At 40.8% G+C, this 18,341-nt stretch overlaps 1 protein-coding gene across 2 annotated transcripts in view; it reads left to right on the top strand.

Annotated features, from left to right (window-relative positions):
• Positions 1-18,045, top strand: part of SUCO (SUN domain containing ossification factor) — a 36,094-nt gene extending 18,049 nt beyond the window's left edge. Inside the window, exons 12-24 of one of the 2 annotated variants that reach the window (XM_065744522.1) lie at positions 2,126-2,146; positions 2,358-2,413; positions 3,551-3,642; positions 4,342-4,407; positions 7,461-7,535; positions 8,134-8,230; positions 8,939-10,102; positions 10,699-10,786; positions 12,584-12,688; positions 14,248-14,402; positions 14,740-14,831; positions 15,918-15,973; positions 16,134-18,045. In XM_065744522.1, coding sequence (XP_065600594.1) covers positions 2,126-2,146; positions 2,358-2,413; positions 3,551-3,642; positions 4,342-4,407; positions 7,461-7,535; positions 8,134-8,230; positions 8,939-10,102; positions 10,699-10,786; positions 12,584-12,688; positions 14,248-14,402; positions 14,740-14,831; positions 15,918-15,973; positions 16,134-16,580 — 2,514 coding nt within the window. In that variant the 3' untranslated portion in view covers positions 16,581-18,045. Of the gene's footprint in view, positions 1-2,125; positions 2,147-2,357; positions 2,414-3,550; positions 3,643-4,341; positions 4,408-7,460; positions 7,536-8,130; positions 8,231-8,938; positions 10,103-10,698; positions 10,787-12,583; positions 12,689-14,247; positions 14,403-14,739; positions 14,832-15,917; positions 15,974-16,133 lie in introns of both variants that reach the window. The other variant, XM_065744514.1, reaches the window with a different exon arrangement.
• Positions 18,046-18,341: the final 296 nt, after the last annotated feature.

Genomic DNA, 18,341 nt, shown 5'->3' with positions numbered 1-18,341 from the left:
TTATCATACAGTCCTAAGTGTGGTGTCTTCCTCAAATAGTAACTGAGAGTGAGTTGGAAAGTACCTGTTACCTTGTGTCTAAGAACTTTGAATTGCTGTATGAGTTAAGAAAAATCCAGGCAATGTTCTGTTCAATTGACCTTACAAAACATAATTAAATATATGATTAAAAGCATCAACCTGCTTTGTCTTCAGGTTGTACCTGCTTGTGTGTGTATATATATATATATGCACATATATGTATGTGCTCCCTGAAGCACAGATTAGAACATGTGTATTTCCTGATACTTTTATGCTGAGTTTTGCTCTACAGTTTTAAGGGATGTGAAAGAGTAAGCATTTAAGTTCTGGTTCTCATCAATAGACACACAGTGCAGTTTTGCAGTCAGTCAGTTGTAACTACTCATGCAAATGATTTAGGCTTGCTGCTACTCAAGCTAAATAAATCATAGGCTTTCTTCACATCACTGTAACACAAGTTTTTGTTGAAAATGTTGGCATTGTGCTTTTGGGTTGGTTTGTTTTTATCTGACTTTGTATCTGAAGTCAGAGGTAAAATTTTGTTCCAAATGCTGCTTCACTTAAAAACATCTTCATTGTATAAAGCCCATAATATACAATGCAGTCAGGTACTTGTTAAAGTAGTAAGCATCAGTGCAGCATGCAACCAAATCTCAAAGTTGTGAGCATAGTCTGGTAAAGTAGTAGGACCCATTCTTTTCCTGTATTACTGGGGCAGTTAGCAGAAGTGAAACAGAAGGCAGCTGCTTTCCTGTGCTAGTTGCTGAAGTTAGGTTTGTCCTACTGGTAAATGCAAGACAGTAATCTTTCTGTGATCTCTGCCCTATCAAAATAACTCGCTGCAAGCTGTTTTTATTCTGAGGATACAACTAGAATAAAATTCCATGAGTAATGTGGTACTTGGGTAGGGTTAAAAGCTTCAGTGAAAGTACTGGGATGTAGTGCCAACTACAGAATGCAAACTGTTTACGCCACCTTTGCTGATGGCCTAAAATCCACCTGTAATGGTGGTGCTTGGAAGAAATGAAAATTCAATTGTGCTACTGAATTAAGATCTGTGTTCTGTTCAAGAGGTGGCTGGGTATGATAGTTATCTGCTGGGCTTCTGTGTGCAGAAATTCTGCATGAGTCAGATAAAGATTTCATTTATTTTTAATTCTGCTTTCTGGTTGAATTGTTGCCTCAAGGGAGCTGGAGTTCTACCTTAACAGTGGATGCTTCAGCACTTAATCCCCTTGAGGATACAGTGTTTTGCTTTGAATAATATAGCGTTGGCAAAACTTAAGTTTGTTACTGTGGTATTTCATAGCATAAAATGGCAGCGAGTTTTCAGTGTGCTTAATCTTCAAGCAGAGGGTCAAAAAAAATTCTGAAAGTTTGATTTTATTTTTTAATTGGCCTAATGTAAGTATCAAAATAACAGTTTCCTTATAGGAGTGCTTTCATGGAGCTAGTTATCTTGGTCTCACATGTGAATTAGTGCAATTCTGCATCAGGGCCATCTCCATAGGTTCATATTATTTTGATACTTACATTAGGCCAATTAAAAATAGTGTTTTAGTAAATGTATTGTACACTTGTAAATGGAGTTGACACAAGTATCAGTGTGTGGCCAAGTTCTCCCTAGGAGTAAACTGAATGAAGCTTTGAAATGCATCGTAAGGGGTTCTGTGCATCATCTTCCAGTAGTTTCCATAAATTGGAGCTTGCTGTGTTGATTTTGAAGCAGTGGCAGAATGTAGAGTGCATGCTATGATATTTTTTCTTGTGAGTCACTTTCTGTAATCTGCCCCCTTTAAGGGGGAAAACTACATAGTGAACTTAACTCACTTCACTGCTCTGTCTGGCATCAGAAACATTGAATAACTTGACAGATTTCATGAATAAAACGTTTGTGTTGCATGTTACCTCCTGTCTGCAAGGTGTGAAGACTAAATCTTGCTACCCAAGGCAGATAGAGCAGTATTGCAACTTCATCCTTCATTACTTGTAGGCATTATCGAACTGAATTAAAAACAGTAAAGCTCTGTAGTTGCCTGTGGCATGTGTTCAGCCTTTGTACTGACATCTTTTTTTTTTTTTCTTTTCCTTTCTCTTGCTTCAGATGTTCATCAAGTACATAAAGGTTAGCAACCTCTTCTTTTGGAATGCTGAATGCATAGGGCTTGGGGTGTTCTCTGCTGCGGCTCAGCACGTTAATGCATGGCAAGAATAAAAGCTTTCAGCCTTTTCTGTTCTGAGCAATCTACAAATCCCCTGTAAACAAAACTACCTTAAATGGACTCTTAACTCCATGGGTCTTTGGTCTTTTATATGAAGTACCTTTCATTCTTTAGGTGGAGCTGATATCACACTTTGGATCAGAACATTTTTGTCCCTTAAGTCTTATAAGGTAATATCTTCTGTGTTTTGCTTTATCTTCCTACCTCTTCACAGTAAGAATTGGTGCACTCTAATAAAGCTGAGAAACAAATTCTAGTTTTTGGTATACTTTAGTTAGCCAGATACACTGCAAATTAAAGTCGTTCCCTAAGTTGACCTGCTGCATAATGTTCTGCTTTGCATGTGTTTAAAGCAGCCATGACTCTTCTCATTCAGTTTCCCACTGCATAAGGAATATTTGCAGGGAGTGGGGCAAGGAGGGTGGGGAACAGGAGGAGCACAAGCAGCCTCTGAGGAGGGCATGAATGTTTCAAGGCTGACAAAGCAAAGCAAGGCACGAGTGGCACACTGAGAAGGGCAGGTGTGCTGAGTGCTGCTGAGAAGCTGCTGTGTTGCATGACACTCCATGTGTGCATTACTCACCATAGCCAGTCATACCTGGAGCACCTAAATCAGAACAGCTCCATCTGTAGCTCACAGGATAGTCACATCTTTACTGTTCCTGAAAGCTACTTTCAGTTCTTCCGCTAAAGCTGTGCCTGGATCCCTAGCGCTGTTCAAGAAGCGTTTAGATGAGGTGCTAAGGGATTTGATTTAGTAGTTCAGTGGGTAGGGATGGTGATAGGAGGATGGTTGGACTAGATGATCTTGTAGGTCCTTTCCAACCTAACGTATCTATGAATCTATGATTTTAACTTGAGAAGCTAGCGCTGTGAAAAGAATATTGTTATCGAGTAATAGTGCTTTAAATTTGGTTTATTTAAATTGATCTCAATAGAGTCGGTCAAAGAATATAGCATGCAAAATCAAGTAGTTAGGAGGATGTTCTGAGTTTGTTGAGGCTGAAGAGGTGTTCTTGTCTCAAGCTCCCCACAAGCTCTTTCGTCAAGATAGGAGTTGGAGTTAATTGCGAATCTCCTTGGAATTATTGGGATTAGAAACTCTTGTTTTGATGCAGCACTTGAAATGTGCCACAAACTGGATAGAAGTTTGAGAAATGTATTTGTTACTAAAAGAAGGCAGCCATTGCTTAACTGATGTATTTGTTGCACACTATGTGATGTTAATGTGATTTATCTAATTGTGAAATAAATACATGGCTAATAGACTAATGCTTGTTTTTTTTTATTTCTAAAACTGTTCATAGGGTATTTGGTACTAGCATGGTTGAAGAGTACGAAGAGATAGCTGATTCTCAGTATCAGTCTGAACGACAGGAACTTTTTGATGAAGACTATGGTAAGCAAAAAACTGCTTTTTTTTTTTTGTCCATCCAAGCATGCCTTGTGCAAGTCTGACTTAAAGAGTTAGACTGTTAAAATTTACTGTCAGTCTTGTATGACAGCATTTAGCATTTCTGGCCTTTCCCAAGTATCCGTTTAAGTTTTAAACTGTTGTAACTATTTTGGAGGATTACTTTCGAACAGTAGTAATAAGCCTCAGTTTCTCTTGGCAGTTTAATCAACAGTATCTTCATATACTGCCAGTAGGAAAAGATAACTAAGATAATCAAAGTAGCTCACACAAACAACTTTATTCACAGTGACTGTAGCCTTTTTCCTGGGGTGGTTGGGTCTGTTGGTGCTGCAAACAATTGGGAAGGGATTACATTGGTTGTCAGGCTTTGTAAAGTTGTATGAAAACATCCTCCCCTTGTCCTCTGGCCCTCGTGAGGAGGAGGGTGGAAACCCTGTGTAAGCTCAGGGAGCTGTTGGCTGCATATTTCTCAATTCAGGGGAAACTGAGCTATAAATCTCTGTATTTCTCACTGCATTGGGCTTGTTATTTCAGTTTGGCAGCTCAGCTGTAACCCTATTTCTGTAGCTTTATTTTTACACTCAGTCAAACAGTGTTGAATGATACATTAAATCTTGAGGTTTGTTTTCACTGTTCACAATATTTCATTTGATAGCAATGTGGTTGGTTTTTTTTACATAGATTATCCCTTGGATTACAATACAGGGGAAGAAAAATCTTCAAAAAATCTCCTTGGCTCTGCTACAAGTAAGTATGCCTTACTAGATACAGCTGTGCTGAAATAAAATGAACTGTTTCACAGTGGAATGACATTTCCACCAGCGATGGCTATGACTTTCTGTAGGATTTTTCTGCTGAAACAATTTGTAGTGATTCCCATTTAATGGCATAGGAGTAAATTGTAGCAATTACAAGCTGGGTTATCATTCTTAAAATGTTGTTTTTGTGGAGTAGAACTTCTTGGGTTAAAGATTTTCTGTTTCAGAAACCTTATTTCCTGTGCATAAGGATACTGAGCACTTCAAAGCAATCTGAATTTTACATGGGGCTATAAACAACACAACCAGTACTGAGATGCAGTCACACCTTAATTATTCAAAACTTGGAAATCCATGCATAATTTAGGTGCCTTATTTATAGGAGGCAATATTAAGATTTACATCCACAGATTGAACTGAAGGGATGGAGGATGCCTTCTGAGAAGAGCTACTAATCTTGTAGCCTCTGTGTCCTTCATGAGAGCTGTGTAATTTTTTGGACAGAACTAATGGGTCTTGGCTGTCTCTTGTCACTTTTCCTATTGGAAAGCCTCCAGGTGTGGGTATTGTTTGGTCATGTATGTTTGAACATTCAGTTTTAATGGTGTTCTTAACTTCTGAATTATTTAGGATCAGATCAACTGCCCACACCCTCTTCTGAAGGGCTCTTATCCTGTGCCACTCTTCCTTCTGGTGCAGCTAAATGAAGATCTGTTGCCATCATGTAGATGTACAGCCACATGAACATTGTTCAGATACAAGGCAGCAAGTTTAAGGGCTCAGGCTTTCCCCAGTGTATCAGAGCTGCAGAGTTCTTCACTGCTGTTTCTGAGAATATGGTTGTTACTTAAAAAGATCATGGCTGTGAGTGTTGTGCAGCTTGGTGCACTTTTCAGTGGGGCAATAGTGGAAAAGCAGTTTATTTCTGAATGCTTTCCCAGGTGCGAGAAAGCAGCATGCTCTATCATGACAATACTTATCTGTGGCTGAAATCAAATTTTCAAGGCTGTTTTCAAGTTGTAGTCCCATATCCACCCCACAGCTGCTGTATTCCAAATCTTTGCTCACAGTCTGAAAAAAAGGAATGACTTCAGTAGGGTGTTTTTGTTTTGTTTGTTTTTAAGTGCACTTATTACCGATGAAAAGATGAAGTGCCTCTTCAGCACTGTTAGTGCTTTATCAGCACAGCTGAGCACTAACACACTGCACTGGTAATTACTTAATTCTGGCTGGAATGGCTTGATTTTGAGACTTAAATTCATAATGTACGTTTTGGTTTTGTTTTTTTGTTTTTTTTTTACTGCTGACATTGTTTTTGGGATTTGTGTGTGACTGCTTGGACAAACAAAACAAACAACCTTACTGCATTGTGTTAAAATATGGACTGATATGCAGTGAGGGAGCGAGATCGTGGAGAAGGTTGCTGTAGTGATCTTCTCAGGTATTTCACCTAAGAAATATTTCAGTCTTCTGCTGGTCTGGCTTGTGAGGGTGACTGTTCTTCCAGCTGTTCTCATATGACTGTCAGGCTTTTGTACCAACCTTTAATTCCCCCTCTCACTCCTTACATCTCCATCAGTAATGAGGAAAAAAAAATTGTTAAAATTTAAAAACTTTTAATTACCAGCACTTTTCGAAGAACAGAAGCTCAGAGGCATAATATAATTCAAGAAGGTGGTTTCTGACCCATTTGAGGGGAGAGTTAGCACTAAGTTTCTGAAAAGAGCTTATAAAGTATTAAGTGTTTTGTCAGAAGTTCTGAAATTCTGTAAGTTTGACCTCATCCACATATTGTATGGCATGTTTGTGCGTTGGAAGGTAGAGGAAGAACAAGCAAAATGGAGTCAATTTTTGTATGTTTACAGCAAGGTGCTCTTTCACTGTTGTTCATTTTCTGTATAAGCCCAGAAATTAGGTTTATTTTCACTATCAAGGCCAAAAAAGTTGCCTATATTTATAATATATATGGCAATATAGGGCAGAGCCTTTTGCCTTTACTTACGTGATTTCTTGTTAGGGGAGAACATCCTTCTATTTCACAGATACTTTAAAGGTAATCTTAAAATATTTAGAATTGTTAAATTGCAGCGGCATCAGAGTTCGAAGTAGGTTTTGGAATTAAGAGGGGTTTGCACAGTGACAGTCAATTCAGGTGAATTTTAATGAATCTTCATTCTTCTCTATCCATCCTTTTGTGGACATGGTGTTTAAAGGCAGAAATAGATTTGTAAGTGAGCCTTGACTCACCTCTCGTGTTATCATGGCAAATTATCATGCCTGTTCCTCAGTCTGAGTATTAAAGCTCCTTTAAGATTCTGGCTTGGGACTCAGTCATTCACATGCTCAGTTGTCTGTTTGTCTTGCTGTTTCTCAGTTGCAGTGGAGTAATGAACAGTCAGTGCTTCCCATCACTTCTTGCTTTTGATGTTAGAAGGTCTAGCTGCATGATGCGGGCTTGCCGTAGTTGATTTAGTTTGGAAATCATTGCAGCTTTTTCTGTGAGGGAGTTTTGTATGAGGAGGCCAAGTATTTCCTTTTGGCAGGGGTTGCCAAAGCTAATACAGGAAAGCTACATCTAGAGTACAGTGTAAGGCAGTGTTTAGAGATGTGTACTGACGTGTGCATAGTCAGCTCTTTGGATTTATTGGGGGAGGCTTTGGTTAGCTGCTGGAGCCAGCTCTAGTTGAGTACCTACACAGAGTGGTACTGTGCATTGAGAGTTTTGGGTTTTTCAGTGTTTGTGTATCTCATTTTCCATGTGAACTTTATTTTAGCTGCCTGGAAGCTGTCTGAAAAAGAGACTTTTTGACAGTCTACTGATTAGACAGCAGTTTTCAAATACAAGTTTCTAGCTTCTAAACAGAAATTTCTTATCCTTCAAAAGTGACAGAGCATTCAGTAGAATAGAGTGCCTGTATTTTATTTTTTTTTAATATATTGTGATTCATTTCAAGTGAGTGTTAAATAACAGCAGATTTCTCTGTGGTGTAATCTCTGAGCCCTCTGATGATGTCTTCATTGATCACTTGGTTTCCATTTCAGATGCTATCCTCAATATGGTGAATATTGCTGCTAATATGCTTGGGGCTACAACTGAAGAAACTTCTGAAGCTGAAGGTAATTTTTTATTATTATTATTTTTTTATTGAAAACGTTCTAGGAAATCTCATCTGATTGAGCAGTAGGTGCTGTCCCTGTTCCTTGCAGAGAAGTTGGGCCAGATGACCTTTAAAAGTCCCTTCCAATTGTTAATGATTTTGTGATTTCTTTTGGGGGCTCCTTTCGTTCTCTTGCCAGAATTTTCTTTGAGGGATTGGATGGTCTGCAATGAAATGACTCTTCTTCACCCTCTTTTATGGCGTGTGTGATTGATGGCATACAATACTTACCCTATTGACAGCAAAACATGGAGCAGTAGTTTAGTCCCCTGAGAAGGGAATAAAGATAACATATATTTCTTCAGCCATATTCTGACTTCTTACTCTGTTACCCATTTCTAGTTGTAGAATTTAACTCCTTCGTGGAAACATTTTAAGGTTATCCGTAACATCTTATACATAAACTGATGCTAGTACTATTAATTAACTGGAACTTTTAACGACCTGTAGTTGTTAACTGGAGTAATGTTAACATCTAACTTACACATCCGCAGTCCAAATTGATGAAAGAAAAACATGGTTCTTGAATTTTTGTCCTATTCTTCATCCTGCAGCAGGGAACAAAAGTATATCTGAAAATGTCACTGCTACCACCCCTGCAACTTCAACAGCTGCACCAAGACTGCTTGAACCAACTCCTGTTCCGTCACCAGAGTAAGTTGTGTGTTTTTCAGTGTGCTCTTAGCACAGGTTAGCCCGTACCAGTCAGGAATCCCTGGTGGCAGAATCCCCAGGTACGGCATGCTGCCTTAAACAAGTGAAAATTAAGCACTAGTAAAGCAGGGGAAGCTACTAGCCAGGAAAAATGTATTGCTTATTAACTACTTACAGCTCTTTCCATTATATGCTTTAACACTTGCTTAAATATCAAAATGCTCCATAACATTTTCAGTTATTTGTATTATTTCTTTCGGAAGAGATATAAGAGGAGCTGTTCTTTTGTGCCTATTAATGATTCTGGAGTGGATGCTGGCTAAATGTTATTGGTGGTTTTGCAGGTTGTCTCCTGCAAAGGAGACCAACTAGGAATGGAAGCTGTATTGCTGCAACTTCAGTCAAACTGTACTGACAGAAGTTCTGGTTTAGGATCATATATTGTCAGTCTCTCCTTGATGAAAATACATATGCAAATATTTGGAATTGGGTGAGGAGGGGGAGAGTCTGATTGATGTTTGCTGTGTCAGAAGCCAGGGTTGAAATAATTGGCGAATCACGTTTGAAACGTAGTAAGGAAGAATAACTTGTGTGATATCTGACTATATTCAAGCTGACTTTTGGTCACAAGAATAAACTGTGCAGTCTTCTAGAGCAGGCACGTAGAACTACTGAAATAACATCCTGTGTTTGACTTTCTCCTTGTAGACTTATTACAGATATTCCACAGATAGATAAAGAGCAATTACATGTGGATTTGACAAAAGAAAGTCCTATTGTTCAGCTAGTACAAGAGTATGAAGAAGATACGAGCCAGTCAACAGTAACCCTGCTGTCTAGTGAAGATCAGGAGGAAGAAAAATCTGCATGGTTTGAACTTGAGACAGAAACTTATTGCTATGATTTGGCAACAGTTTGTTGCATTTCTACTTTTTCAGAATATCTGTTTAAATGGTGTTCAGTTACAGTAGCCATCCGTCAGCAACACAGGAAAACTGAAGGTAAACAGGAGCAAGAGGACTCTGCTCATGCTCAGCCACCACAGGCAGTTCAGCCCGAGTCTGTCCATGTATCAGTAGATGAACCTCTGCCTGAGCAATTAGACAGCAAAGCTGACAGACTGCCTGGCTCTACTGCAGCCATTGATTTTAGCAGCGTGGTCCATGAGATCATCAGTAATGAGACTACAGATACTATTGAACTGGAACCAAGCCATCCTCAAACTGTCTCTCAATCTCTGCTCTCAGAAGTTACCCCAGAAGTTAAGCCTTTGCCGACAACAGAGATGGTGCTGGAGCCTGTACAAGAAGATGCAGGCCAGGAAGCACCAGGAGTCACTCCTCAGGTGGATTCAGCTGAGATCAGTGTAACAACAGAGAAGGCTGAGAGCTCTGTTGCAGAAGAAACTGTTGTAGTTTCTGAAACCAGTGTGATCACTGAAGTAAAGGAGACGAGCACCAGGGAGGCTGCTGCTACTCCAGTGATTTCAAAGCCTATGGAGACTGTTCTGCAGCCTGAATATACAGTGGGCATCTTAGCCAGTGATGCTGGGGAAGGAAAGGAAAGTACTCCAGAAGTGCAGAAACCTGTTTTGTCTTCTGTTGAGTCTTCTGTATCTGTTGAAACAAAAGAGGATGATCAGGCAACTGAGGAAGCTTTTATGTCGATTCCGATCTCTGGAGGACCACAGAGAACAGCTACAGATTTCTATGCTGAGTTGCAGAATTCGACAGATCTAGGCTATGCTAATGGAAATCTTGTTCATGGATCTAATCAAAAAGAGTCGGTCTTCATGCGCCTTAATAACCGCATAAAAGCCCTGGAAGTAAATATGTCTCTCAGCAGCCGTTATTTAGAAGAGCTGAGCCAGAGGTAAGTTCCCAGAAGACTGAGGAAAGGTCTGCAGTCTGTAAATGTGATTTTAGCCAACTATCCAAAGGAAGTTACTGCAATGGAAAGCTTTAAAGGAAACAGCAGTAACTGCCTAATCTTGGAAAGCTATCAGAGACCTAGACAGCTGTGGGTAACTAGGGTGCCCTTCCTGTATTTTCAGCTACAGTCACCTTTATTTTGTATTGAAGAATGCTGATGTGTTGTGGTTGGGTTCCTTTGGTGGTGGTTTTTAGTCTATTTTTTTTTTTTAAGGATGAAGTGTTGCCAGCTTCAAGCACTGATCTTCTCTATAATTTCTTCACCAAAAGGGCACATTCTGCTGCTGCTGGTTCAGTGGCACAGACCTACAGGGCTTTTTATTGCTTTTTTATTGTTTTTTATTATTTAGTTGCTTGCTTTCACTTAAACTACCATGTCACTGTGTCTAAAACTGGAAAAGGAGTACTGCTTGAATTTTAAGTAAACTGCTTTGGACAAGAACAGTTTCTCCTCACATAGCAGGACTTTGTGAAGGCAAGCCTTATGCTGAGGGTTGTATGAGTTGACGTGTCAGGTGTTTGCACTTTTTGTTTTAGGTACCGAAAGCAAATGGAAGAAATGCAGAAGGCTTTCAATAAAACAATAATAAAACTTCAGAACACCTCGAGAATAGCGGAAGAGCAGGTATGATTTGTTGAAATAATTTCCTAGTTAGGAAACGCTGCTTCTGAGAATGTTACAGGAAGGTACAGAGATCTTTTTACAACTGAATATTTTTCTTAGCTCCATATCTGCCTTATCAAAGCAAGTCTGTTTCACGTTTCCCAAATCCTTCCCTGTAATAGCGTTTTGCAGACGTGCTCGCAGTCTCTCTACATTAAAGCTATATCTGGTTTGTTTCTCAATTTTGAGATTTGGGGAAATGCTGTGGTTTAACCCAGCAGGTGGCTCAGCACTCCCTTGTGCCCCACCAAAATAGAGAAAGGGAAAAGGATAATAGTTATGAGACACACATGATGCACAAGCTGTGGCTCAGCACCCCCCCAGCTGATGCCCAGATAGACTCTGAGCAGTGGGGGAGAGAGAACTCCCACCCCCTTCAAAACTCCTTTCGCATGGTATCGTATGGTATGGAATATCCCTTTGGCCAGCTGAAGTCAGCTGTCTGAATTCTGTTCCTCCCAGCTCCTTGGGCCCTTAGCTGAGAATGGCCTTGGTTCTGTACAGCACTGCATAGCTACCACTATAAACACTGGTGTGTAATCTACATTGTTCTCCTAGAACCAAAACATAGCATCACAGCAGACACAAAAGGAAACAGTTCCTTCCCAGCTGAGGCTGAGACAGGGAAAGCAGTCAGTTGTCAGCCATTAGTGGCTGACAGTCTTCAAAACATATTTGTCAGTGAGTTATCCGTGTCACTTCTGACTCCTGTTTCTTGCAGTCAAACCATTCGTTTTTCAGGTTTGCTTTCTTTTTGCAACTCTGATATTAAGTACAGATAGATGATTACCTGATGTTGCTGAAGACACCTAACCTCTACAAAGGAGGAGAGGTCCAGTAATGATTTAAGCCAGATTTGCAATTGAAAGGGTGGTGCATGTAGCAGAAGTTTTAGTTCATTATTTAAAATGTGATTAAAGGATGTGGGAGCTGAAGTAGAGTTTTTCTTCCTGTTTTCCAGCACTGCTATCCTGGCTTTCATGAGCAGCTTTCATTTACAGCATTAACTATTTGCTGAATAATCACAAAAGCACTTGTGCACGTCATAGCAAGTTTAATCAGAAACTGAAAATCTCTGCAGTGCCATGCTGGGCCTGTAGTTTGCTTCTCTGTCAAAAGCAAAGGAAATCACAACTTTTCTGAGTTTACATGCATGTTCTTCTTTTGCTTATGTTGAATATTATCAAATGCTGGTCAGTCTGAGGGCTCTTTTCTTGGTTAACCTCCCTGATACTCTGCTCAGCTTTCCCACTTTCCCATAAGGTGAAGGACCTTGTGAGGGCTTCCTCCAGGATGTCTCCAGAGGGCTTACTCCTGGCTGGTTTGGGCTCCTGTTGTTACGTGGCTGACCGCTTGATCACAGAGCAGCAGCAGCAGTGTTTCAGCCTTTAGGTTTCAGCTCTGTGTGGTGACCTGCACGTGTTCTGGAACGTGACAGTACTTAGCTTCCTGATAGGCATTGCACGGAGCTAACTACTTATTCTGCCTTTAATAAAGGTCGTAGCAGAAAAGCACTTGGCGTAATGTTACAAAACATTGTTTGTTGCGTAAAGATGTTGATGTTTTGAAGTCTCTCTATGATTGATGTTGCGTGAACAGTTTCAAATGAGAAGTGAAAGCTTTGCTGGAAACATGGTAAAGGGATCACATGGCTACATCATGCCTGGCTCTATCAGATAGAATGCTAATGTTGTGCAACATATGGGATAGTGGAACCCTGACGACTAAATAGCACGGGCATGACTCTCCTCAATACAGGATCAGCGGCAAACAGAAGCAATCCAGCTGTTACAAGCACAGCTCACCAACATGACGCAGCTAGTTTCCAATCTGTCAACAACCGTGGCGGAATTAAAACGTGAGGTAATTATAAATCAGCAGCGTGGTGCAAGGTCTTGAGCGAAGGAAATGGATACGTAAACATATCTCAGTTCAAAGAGGCCTGGAGTCATTAAGCAAAGCTTTTCAGTCGTTGCTTCCAGCCTGCTTCAGAAACTGGCCAAGGGAGGAGAAAGGCAGACTATTTTGAGCTGTCTGTGCACAGCAAAATTGGTAATAGTTTTTACTACAGCCCTGCTAGTCCTGTAATTGTAATCAGAGCTTGTGATAAAAGATAGAACTTGCTGGGAATAACTGAATATCTCAGCCTTTCTGTAGTGTACTGCAGTTGATATTGTCCTGTAAAGTGACTCAGTGAGATGAGAAGGCTGACCTCTGACTTCACAATGGCAGCAGGAGGATTCGTTAGACGCAGTGTTTGAGATGTGATGGGGGTGGGGGGATGATACGTTCTCTTCTTCAAGAGCTTCCCTGGCATCTAACCTGCTGCATAACAAGTTGTATTGCATGGCTATATCTGTCTCCCAGCTTCAGTAATACGGGGTGCATTTCCAGCACTTATATTGACCACCTGAATATTAACAGCCTTGCAATAGGAGATGTAGTGTGTGAGTGGGTACTGAGCCCTGCTGGGTCTGGCCTGTAATAACAGATCATTGTGCGGAGCGTTGTGCTCCCCCATCCTGAGTGGCAATTAGCATGACTAATGCTAACTCCCCTTCTCCTTTCCTCTCTGGCTCTTGTGATCTAGGAGATGAGGGGAATCTTGGCACCAATATTAGGAAGGTGTCCATTCAAATGTTTCCATTCTTCAGCCTGGGATTTTAAACTGTATTTTAAATATGATGTGTCTTTGTGCATGTTGCCAAATGTGTCCTGAGCTGTTTTCTAGCACATAGTGAGGCACCCTCATTGACACCTAGTTGGCTAACCTCCTGTTAATGAGTGCTGTGCTTTTAAGTAGGGTTTAACAGTGGTGATCATCAGGTTATGGTAGACAGGTATCCTGGGATTTCAATATGTACTTTCCCTCAACTCCAGTCACCTGAATCAGTTTGTCTGAGGCACTTCATCAGTACAAGATGAAAAGTAGCCTTCCTTGTCTTTTCTGAAGTCTTGGTCTTCTTGTCCCTTAGTGTAGTTGAGGTAGATGGTTATAGAAAGCTGCTATTTATTTTGAAATGTAATTTGCAAAATGCCCCTGAATTTCAGCATCTGTGAACATCCAGAGATGGAAATACTGAAACGATCCTGCTAGGATGTGAAAATGGATGGTCTGGAAGATAAAAACCCATTGAATCAAGTGAACATAATAGGATTCATTCAGTACTGCAGTGTCAACTGATGAAGAGCATAATATTGACATATTACATATCAGATGTAAATCAGAAGTTAGATTTCCACACTGTGTTGTGGGAAGTATCTTACCTTCAGATAGACTTGTATGTTCATTATAGGGAACGGCTGCTTTAAGCAACAGCAGTACCACAGTCAGTGGAATCTTGTCCCACGTCATCAGGTGGTGGTTTTCAGCCTTTGGACCTCGAATGCCATGTTTTAACAGCTGTATCAAATTCTTCCAGGTTTCTGATCGACAAACCTACCTTGTGATTTCTCTGGTTCTCTGTGTCATTCTGGGCTTGGTGCTTTGTGTGCAGCGGTGCAGAAGCACATCTCAGTTCTGTGAAGGTTACCTCTCAAAAATTCCTAAAAGTAATCACTACCCTAGCCCCAAAAGGTAACGTATTTGAAACTTAATTGTTCTTGCCGCTTTTATTGATGTTTCCTAAACTTGCTGGGACTGATAAATCTGATTTAATCCCAGATTTACTTTCTGAGAACTCAAAGTTGATTGTCAAGTACAGTTACTGCTCTGTTGCAATTGTGGAGCTAGTGAACTTCGTGTGCCTTGGTAGCATGTTGTAAAGGCAGCACTGTGTCTCCTTGCCTGGCCTTCTTGGGCACCTGGCTGAATGGTTGAGCCTGTTCTTCTGCCAGAAATGCTTTTTAATGAAAAACTGTGTAGTCCTGTGAAAGACATGTTTAAAAAAGCTTTGTGTTTTGCATTGCTTTAGATGTTTTTCCTCTTATGATGATATGAATTTGAAAAGAAGAACTTCTCTCCCCCTGGTCAGATCGCAGTCTTTCCAGCTATCTGGTAAAGAAGGTACGACCCACCTGTAACACAACTGGTCTCTACTATTCCTCTGGGCACTATACACTGTGTGTTTTACTGCAAGTGTGTATGAAAATGGCATCACAGGTTAATGTCAAAGTGTGCTGAATTGTGGTAGTTCACGAATACATTCTGTATGACTGGGAGCTTCATTAATGCTACTAGACACCCCCAGAACTGTGCTTAAATTAGGCTAAAACACTAAATCCAGTATTAGCATTTGTAAAGTATAAATGATAGCCTCCCTGAGATGAGTAACAATCAGTGCAGGCCTACAAAGCTAGGAAGCTTGCAGAAGGTGGTATTTTTAATGCCAGTCGCCAACTCTGAATGCCCTACTTCTTGCAGCTCCTAAGTAGTTAATCTTGAAACTAATCAGGTTTTTGTGGATCCAAATTTATCAGCTGTATTAAGAAAATTTAGATCATTTATCCTGGTTTGACTGAGAGGATCAATCTCGTCACTTTGGTGTTAAGTTCAGAACAAATGAATTGTGCTTTCTTTCACAGCTGATGCTGTGCTTCTCAGTGCAGCAAACCATCTCCACAGTTCTTGTACAATGAATAAAACTGCATGGGAACTCATTACTTGAATTGGAAACATTTTGCAGTAGAGATGAGCATAGGGCTTAAGTTTTTTTTTTTCAATTACGTTTTTCCAGTCTTTGCTGCTAGGCTTGGAAGAAAAATGTACAGAGCACTGATGGAGGAATGCCAGATTAGTGTCACACCAGTCTGAATATCTGTCTTGCTGATAGGTGCTTTTGCTTCTAGGTGCATATTAAGCACTGTTACGTTGCTAACAGTTTGTATGTTAGAAGCTCCCCTCTGCCAACTGCTCGTTCCTGTTCCAAAGGGCGTTCTGTGCTCTGCCCCTATGGTGTCAGAACGTCAGATGTTTTCAGCTGCCATGTCAGCAAAGGGGACTTTCCCCAGCGTTGACTTCACTTATGCATATGTGTTGTATGCCTGTGTAATGGCAGCAAAAATGTGTGATAAATGGGATACTTTATCCTGTTGAGTTAAAACAGTGTGGTTCATTGTCAGAACCGCTGAATTTCTGTGCCCTTTCTTACAGTGGATCCCGAGGACCTGTACATTGTAGAGCCCCTGAAGTTCTCCCCAGAGAAGAAGGTACAGTAGGTGCAGGGGAGGCAGGCTGAGCGCCAGCACCGTTCTGCCAGCAGGTGGTGTGTGTCTCGGCTGCTCTCTGCTGCCCTGCTCCCCTCGGTTGGGTCTTAGCCCTGCTTCCCTTTCAGAAGCTGACTGTTTCTCTTTTTACTTGTGGTTTCAGAAAAAACGTTGCAAATACAAAAGTGAAAAGATAGAAACTCTCAAGCCAACGGCAGAGCCTCCCCATCCCATAGCCAATGGGGAAATAAAAGGAAGGAAGCCGTTTACAAACCAGAGGGACTTCTCTAACATTGGGGAAGTTTATCACTCTTCGTATAAAGGTCCTCCATCTGAAGGAAGCTCAGAAACGTCATCGCAGTCTGAGGAGTCCTATTTCTGTGGCATTTCAGCTTGTACGAGTCTGTGCAATGGACAAACCCAAAAGACAAAAACTGAGAAGAGGGCTATAAAGCGAAGACGGTCTAAAGTTTCAGACCAAGGGAAGCTCATAAAAACTCTAATACAGACTAAGTCAGGGTCAATGCCAAGTCTGCACGACATAATCAAAGGAAACAAAGATATAACAGTGGGAACACTTGGTGTCACGGCAGTTTCTGGACACATCTAAAACTAACTGAACTTCTCAAACAGGACAGTGTTTGTTCATTTGAGAACAGCCTGTGGTATTCTGTGGGAGGATGGTGGGAGATGAAGAGCTCGACTAATTGGAAAGTATTCAGAAATTTGGTTTCTGCCTTTTTAAAATAGATGGGATTGTGTCAATCTTGGCTATAAGCTGCAGCTTTACGAGGCTGAGAATTTCCTATGAGAACAGCTTGGGGGGGAGGGAGGGCAGGGTTCATTTTTTAATGGTTTTTTTTCACAGTTCCTGGGGCAGAGATTTTTTGAAGCCCAGTTTGTTGGGTGGAATAGGGATAAAAGCCTAATCCTCTTCCTTCAGCTTTGTTCCTATTTCTTGCACCTTCCCATATTTATGTGCCTTTTGTCTATTTATAATGCCACTGGAAGAGGGGAGATACAATTGTTTGTCATTTGATTTATTTTGTAATTTCTCTAGCTTTTTTTTGAAGATGCAACACTACAGTGCTGTACAGGGACACGTGTTGGCTTTTAGCTGGACTCAGTAATGTGGACTGGATACTGTAAACTACTAATAGATGGACTTGACCGACTGGATTCTGGTTTTGCAAACTCCATTGAGAAAAATATCTCGCTGGGAATAGTAGTTATGTTTATTTCCACCTACAGGTGCAGATCAGAGCTGCAGTCTGATGTACTGAACAAATGACAGTTGCTCTTTAATGCTTCTTACGGGCAATGGCGTCTTGTGACGGTGGATGCTTTTCTTATCAACGTTGACTGCTGTAGTTTTCCAGAAGAGCTGAATGGAGAGCGCTCCGTGTGTTTCTGTGCTGAGAGTTGAGGAGAAAGCTCAGAGTTTTCCAAGGCAGCTCTGGGTGTGCAGCGTTTGCAAAGCCTTGAAGTCTGACCAGTTGGGTTGGTTCCACGTGGGTATTTCCGTAGCGTTTGCTTTTGTATTGGCTAACAAATGTGCAGTGTTTGTATGGCTGATATTTTCGTACAAGAGGTTGTTTTTTTTTTTAATTTTTGACTGTGACTGTATATTGGGATTCTATAGAATGTGTGATTGGTGAAATGCTGAGTGAGTGGAACAAAAGGTGATTCCTTTTGACAAATGTTACAGGTTCACGTTGTAAAAAAAAGAAGTTAACTTATTGAGCACTTTTAGTGGTACCCTTTTAACAGATCTAATGCCTTTCCTGGGTATTGTATATCATGTGACTTATTTAAAGCCTTTGTTTTTGGTGTTTTGTTTTGTTTGCTGCTTTCTTGTTAGTTTATGAATACTTTAAGATGATGTATTTTTGAATTTGATCTGCACAATTAGCCAGTCAGAGCACGTGAACTTAAGAGTTTTAAACCTGGGTGAGGAAAATGCATACCACCTGAGTGCAGCATACGTTGTTGTGGAGCAAGGGTATGTAACTACAGAGCTGTAGTGCCATTAGAAACTGTGAATTTCCAAATAAATCTGAACACTTTGTCTTTAATTTAGTAGCACTTTTCCTTCGAAAATCTATCTTATGGCTTAAATGCATCTCCAAGGGCTGATCTTTACCTTTCAGAGTGAGACCAGAACAACCTACCTGTAGCGAGCCTTGCTGCGCAGCCGTTGTCAGTCCAGTCCCTTGCTCCTCAAACGAGACCTCCCCAGTGCTAATTTCTCTCATGAGAGCCTCTAGCTTCATCACGGGAACTGCTTTGATTCAAAAAAAGAATTGAAAAGTGCAAGAGGGGCTGCTTTGGGGGTGTGTGGCTTTCTTGTGGTGTGGGTTTTCTGTTTCAG

This window comes from Cyrtonyx montezumae, unplaced genomic scaffold, assembly GCF_038088225.1.
Source record: "Cyrtonyx montezumae isolate F1298 unplaced genomic scaffold, pur_monq_1.0 scaffold_1, whole genome shotgun sequence".
Taxonomy (NCBI): domain Eukaryota; kingdom Metazoa; phylum Chordata; class Aves; order Galliformes; family Odontophoridae; genus Cyrtonyx; species Cyrtonyx montezumae.
Note: the sequence above shows the minus strand (reverse complement) of the source record. Positions and strands in the feature narration are given on the sequence as shown.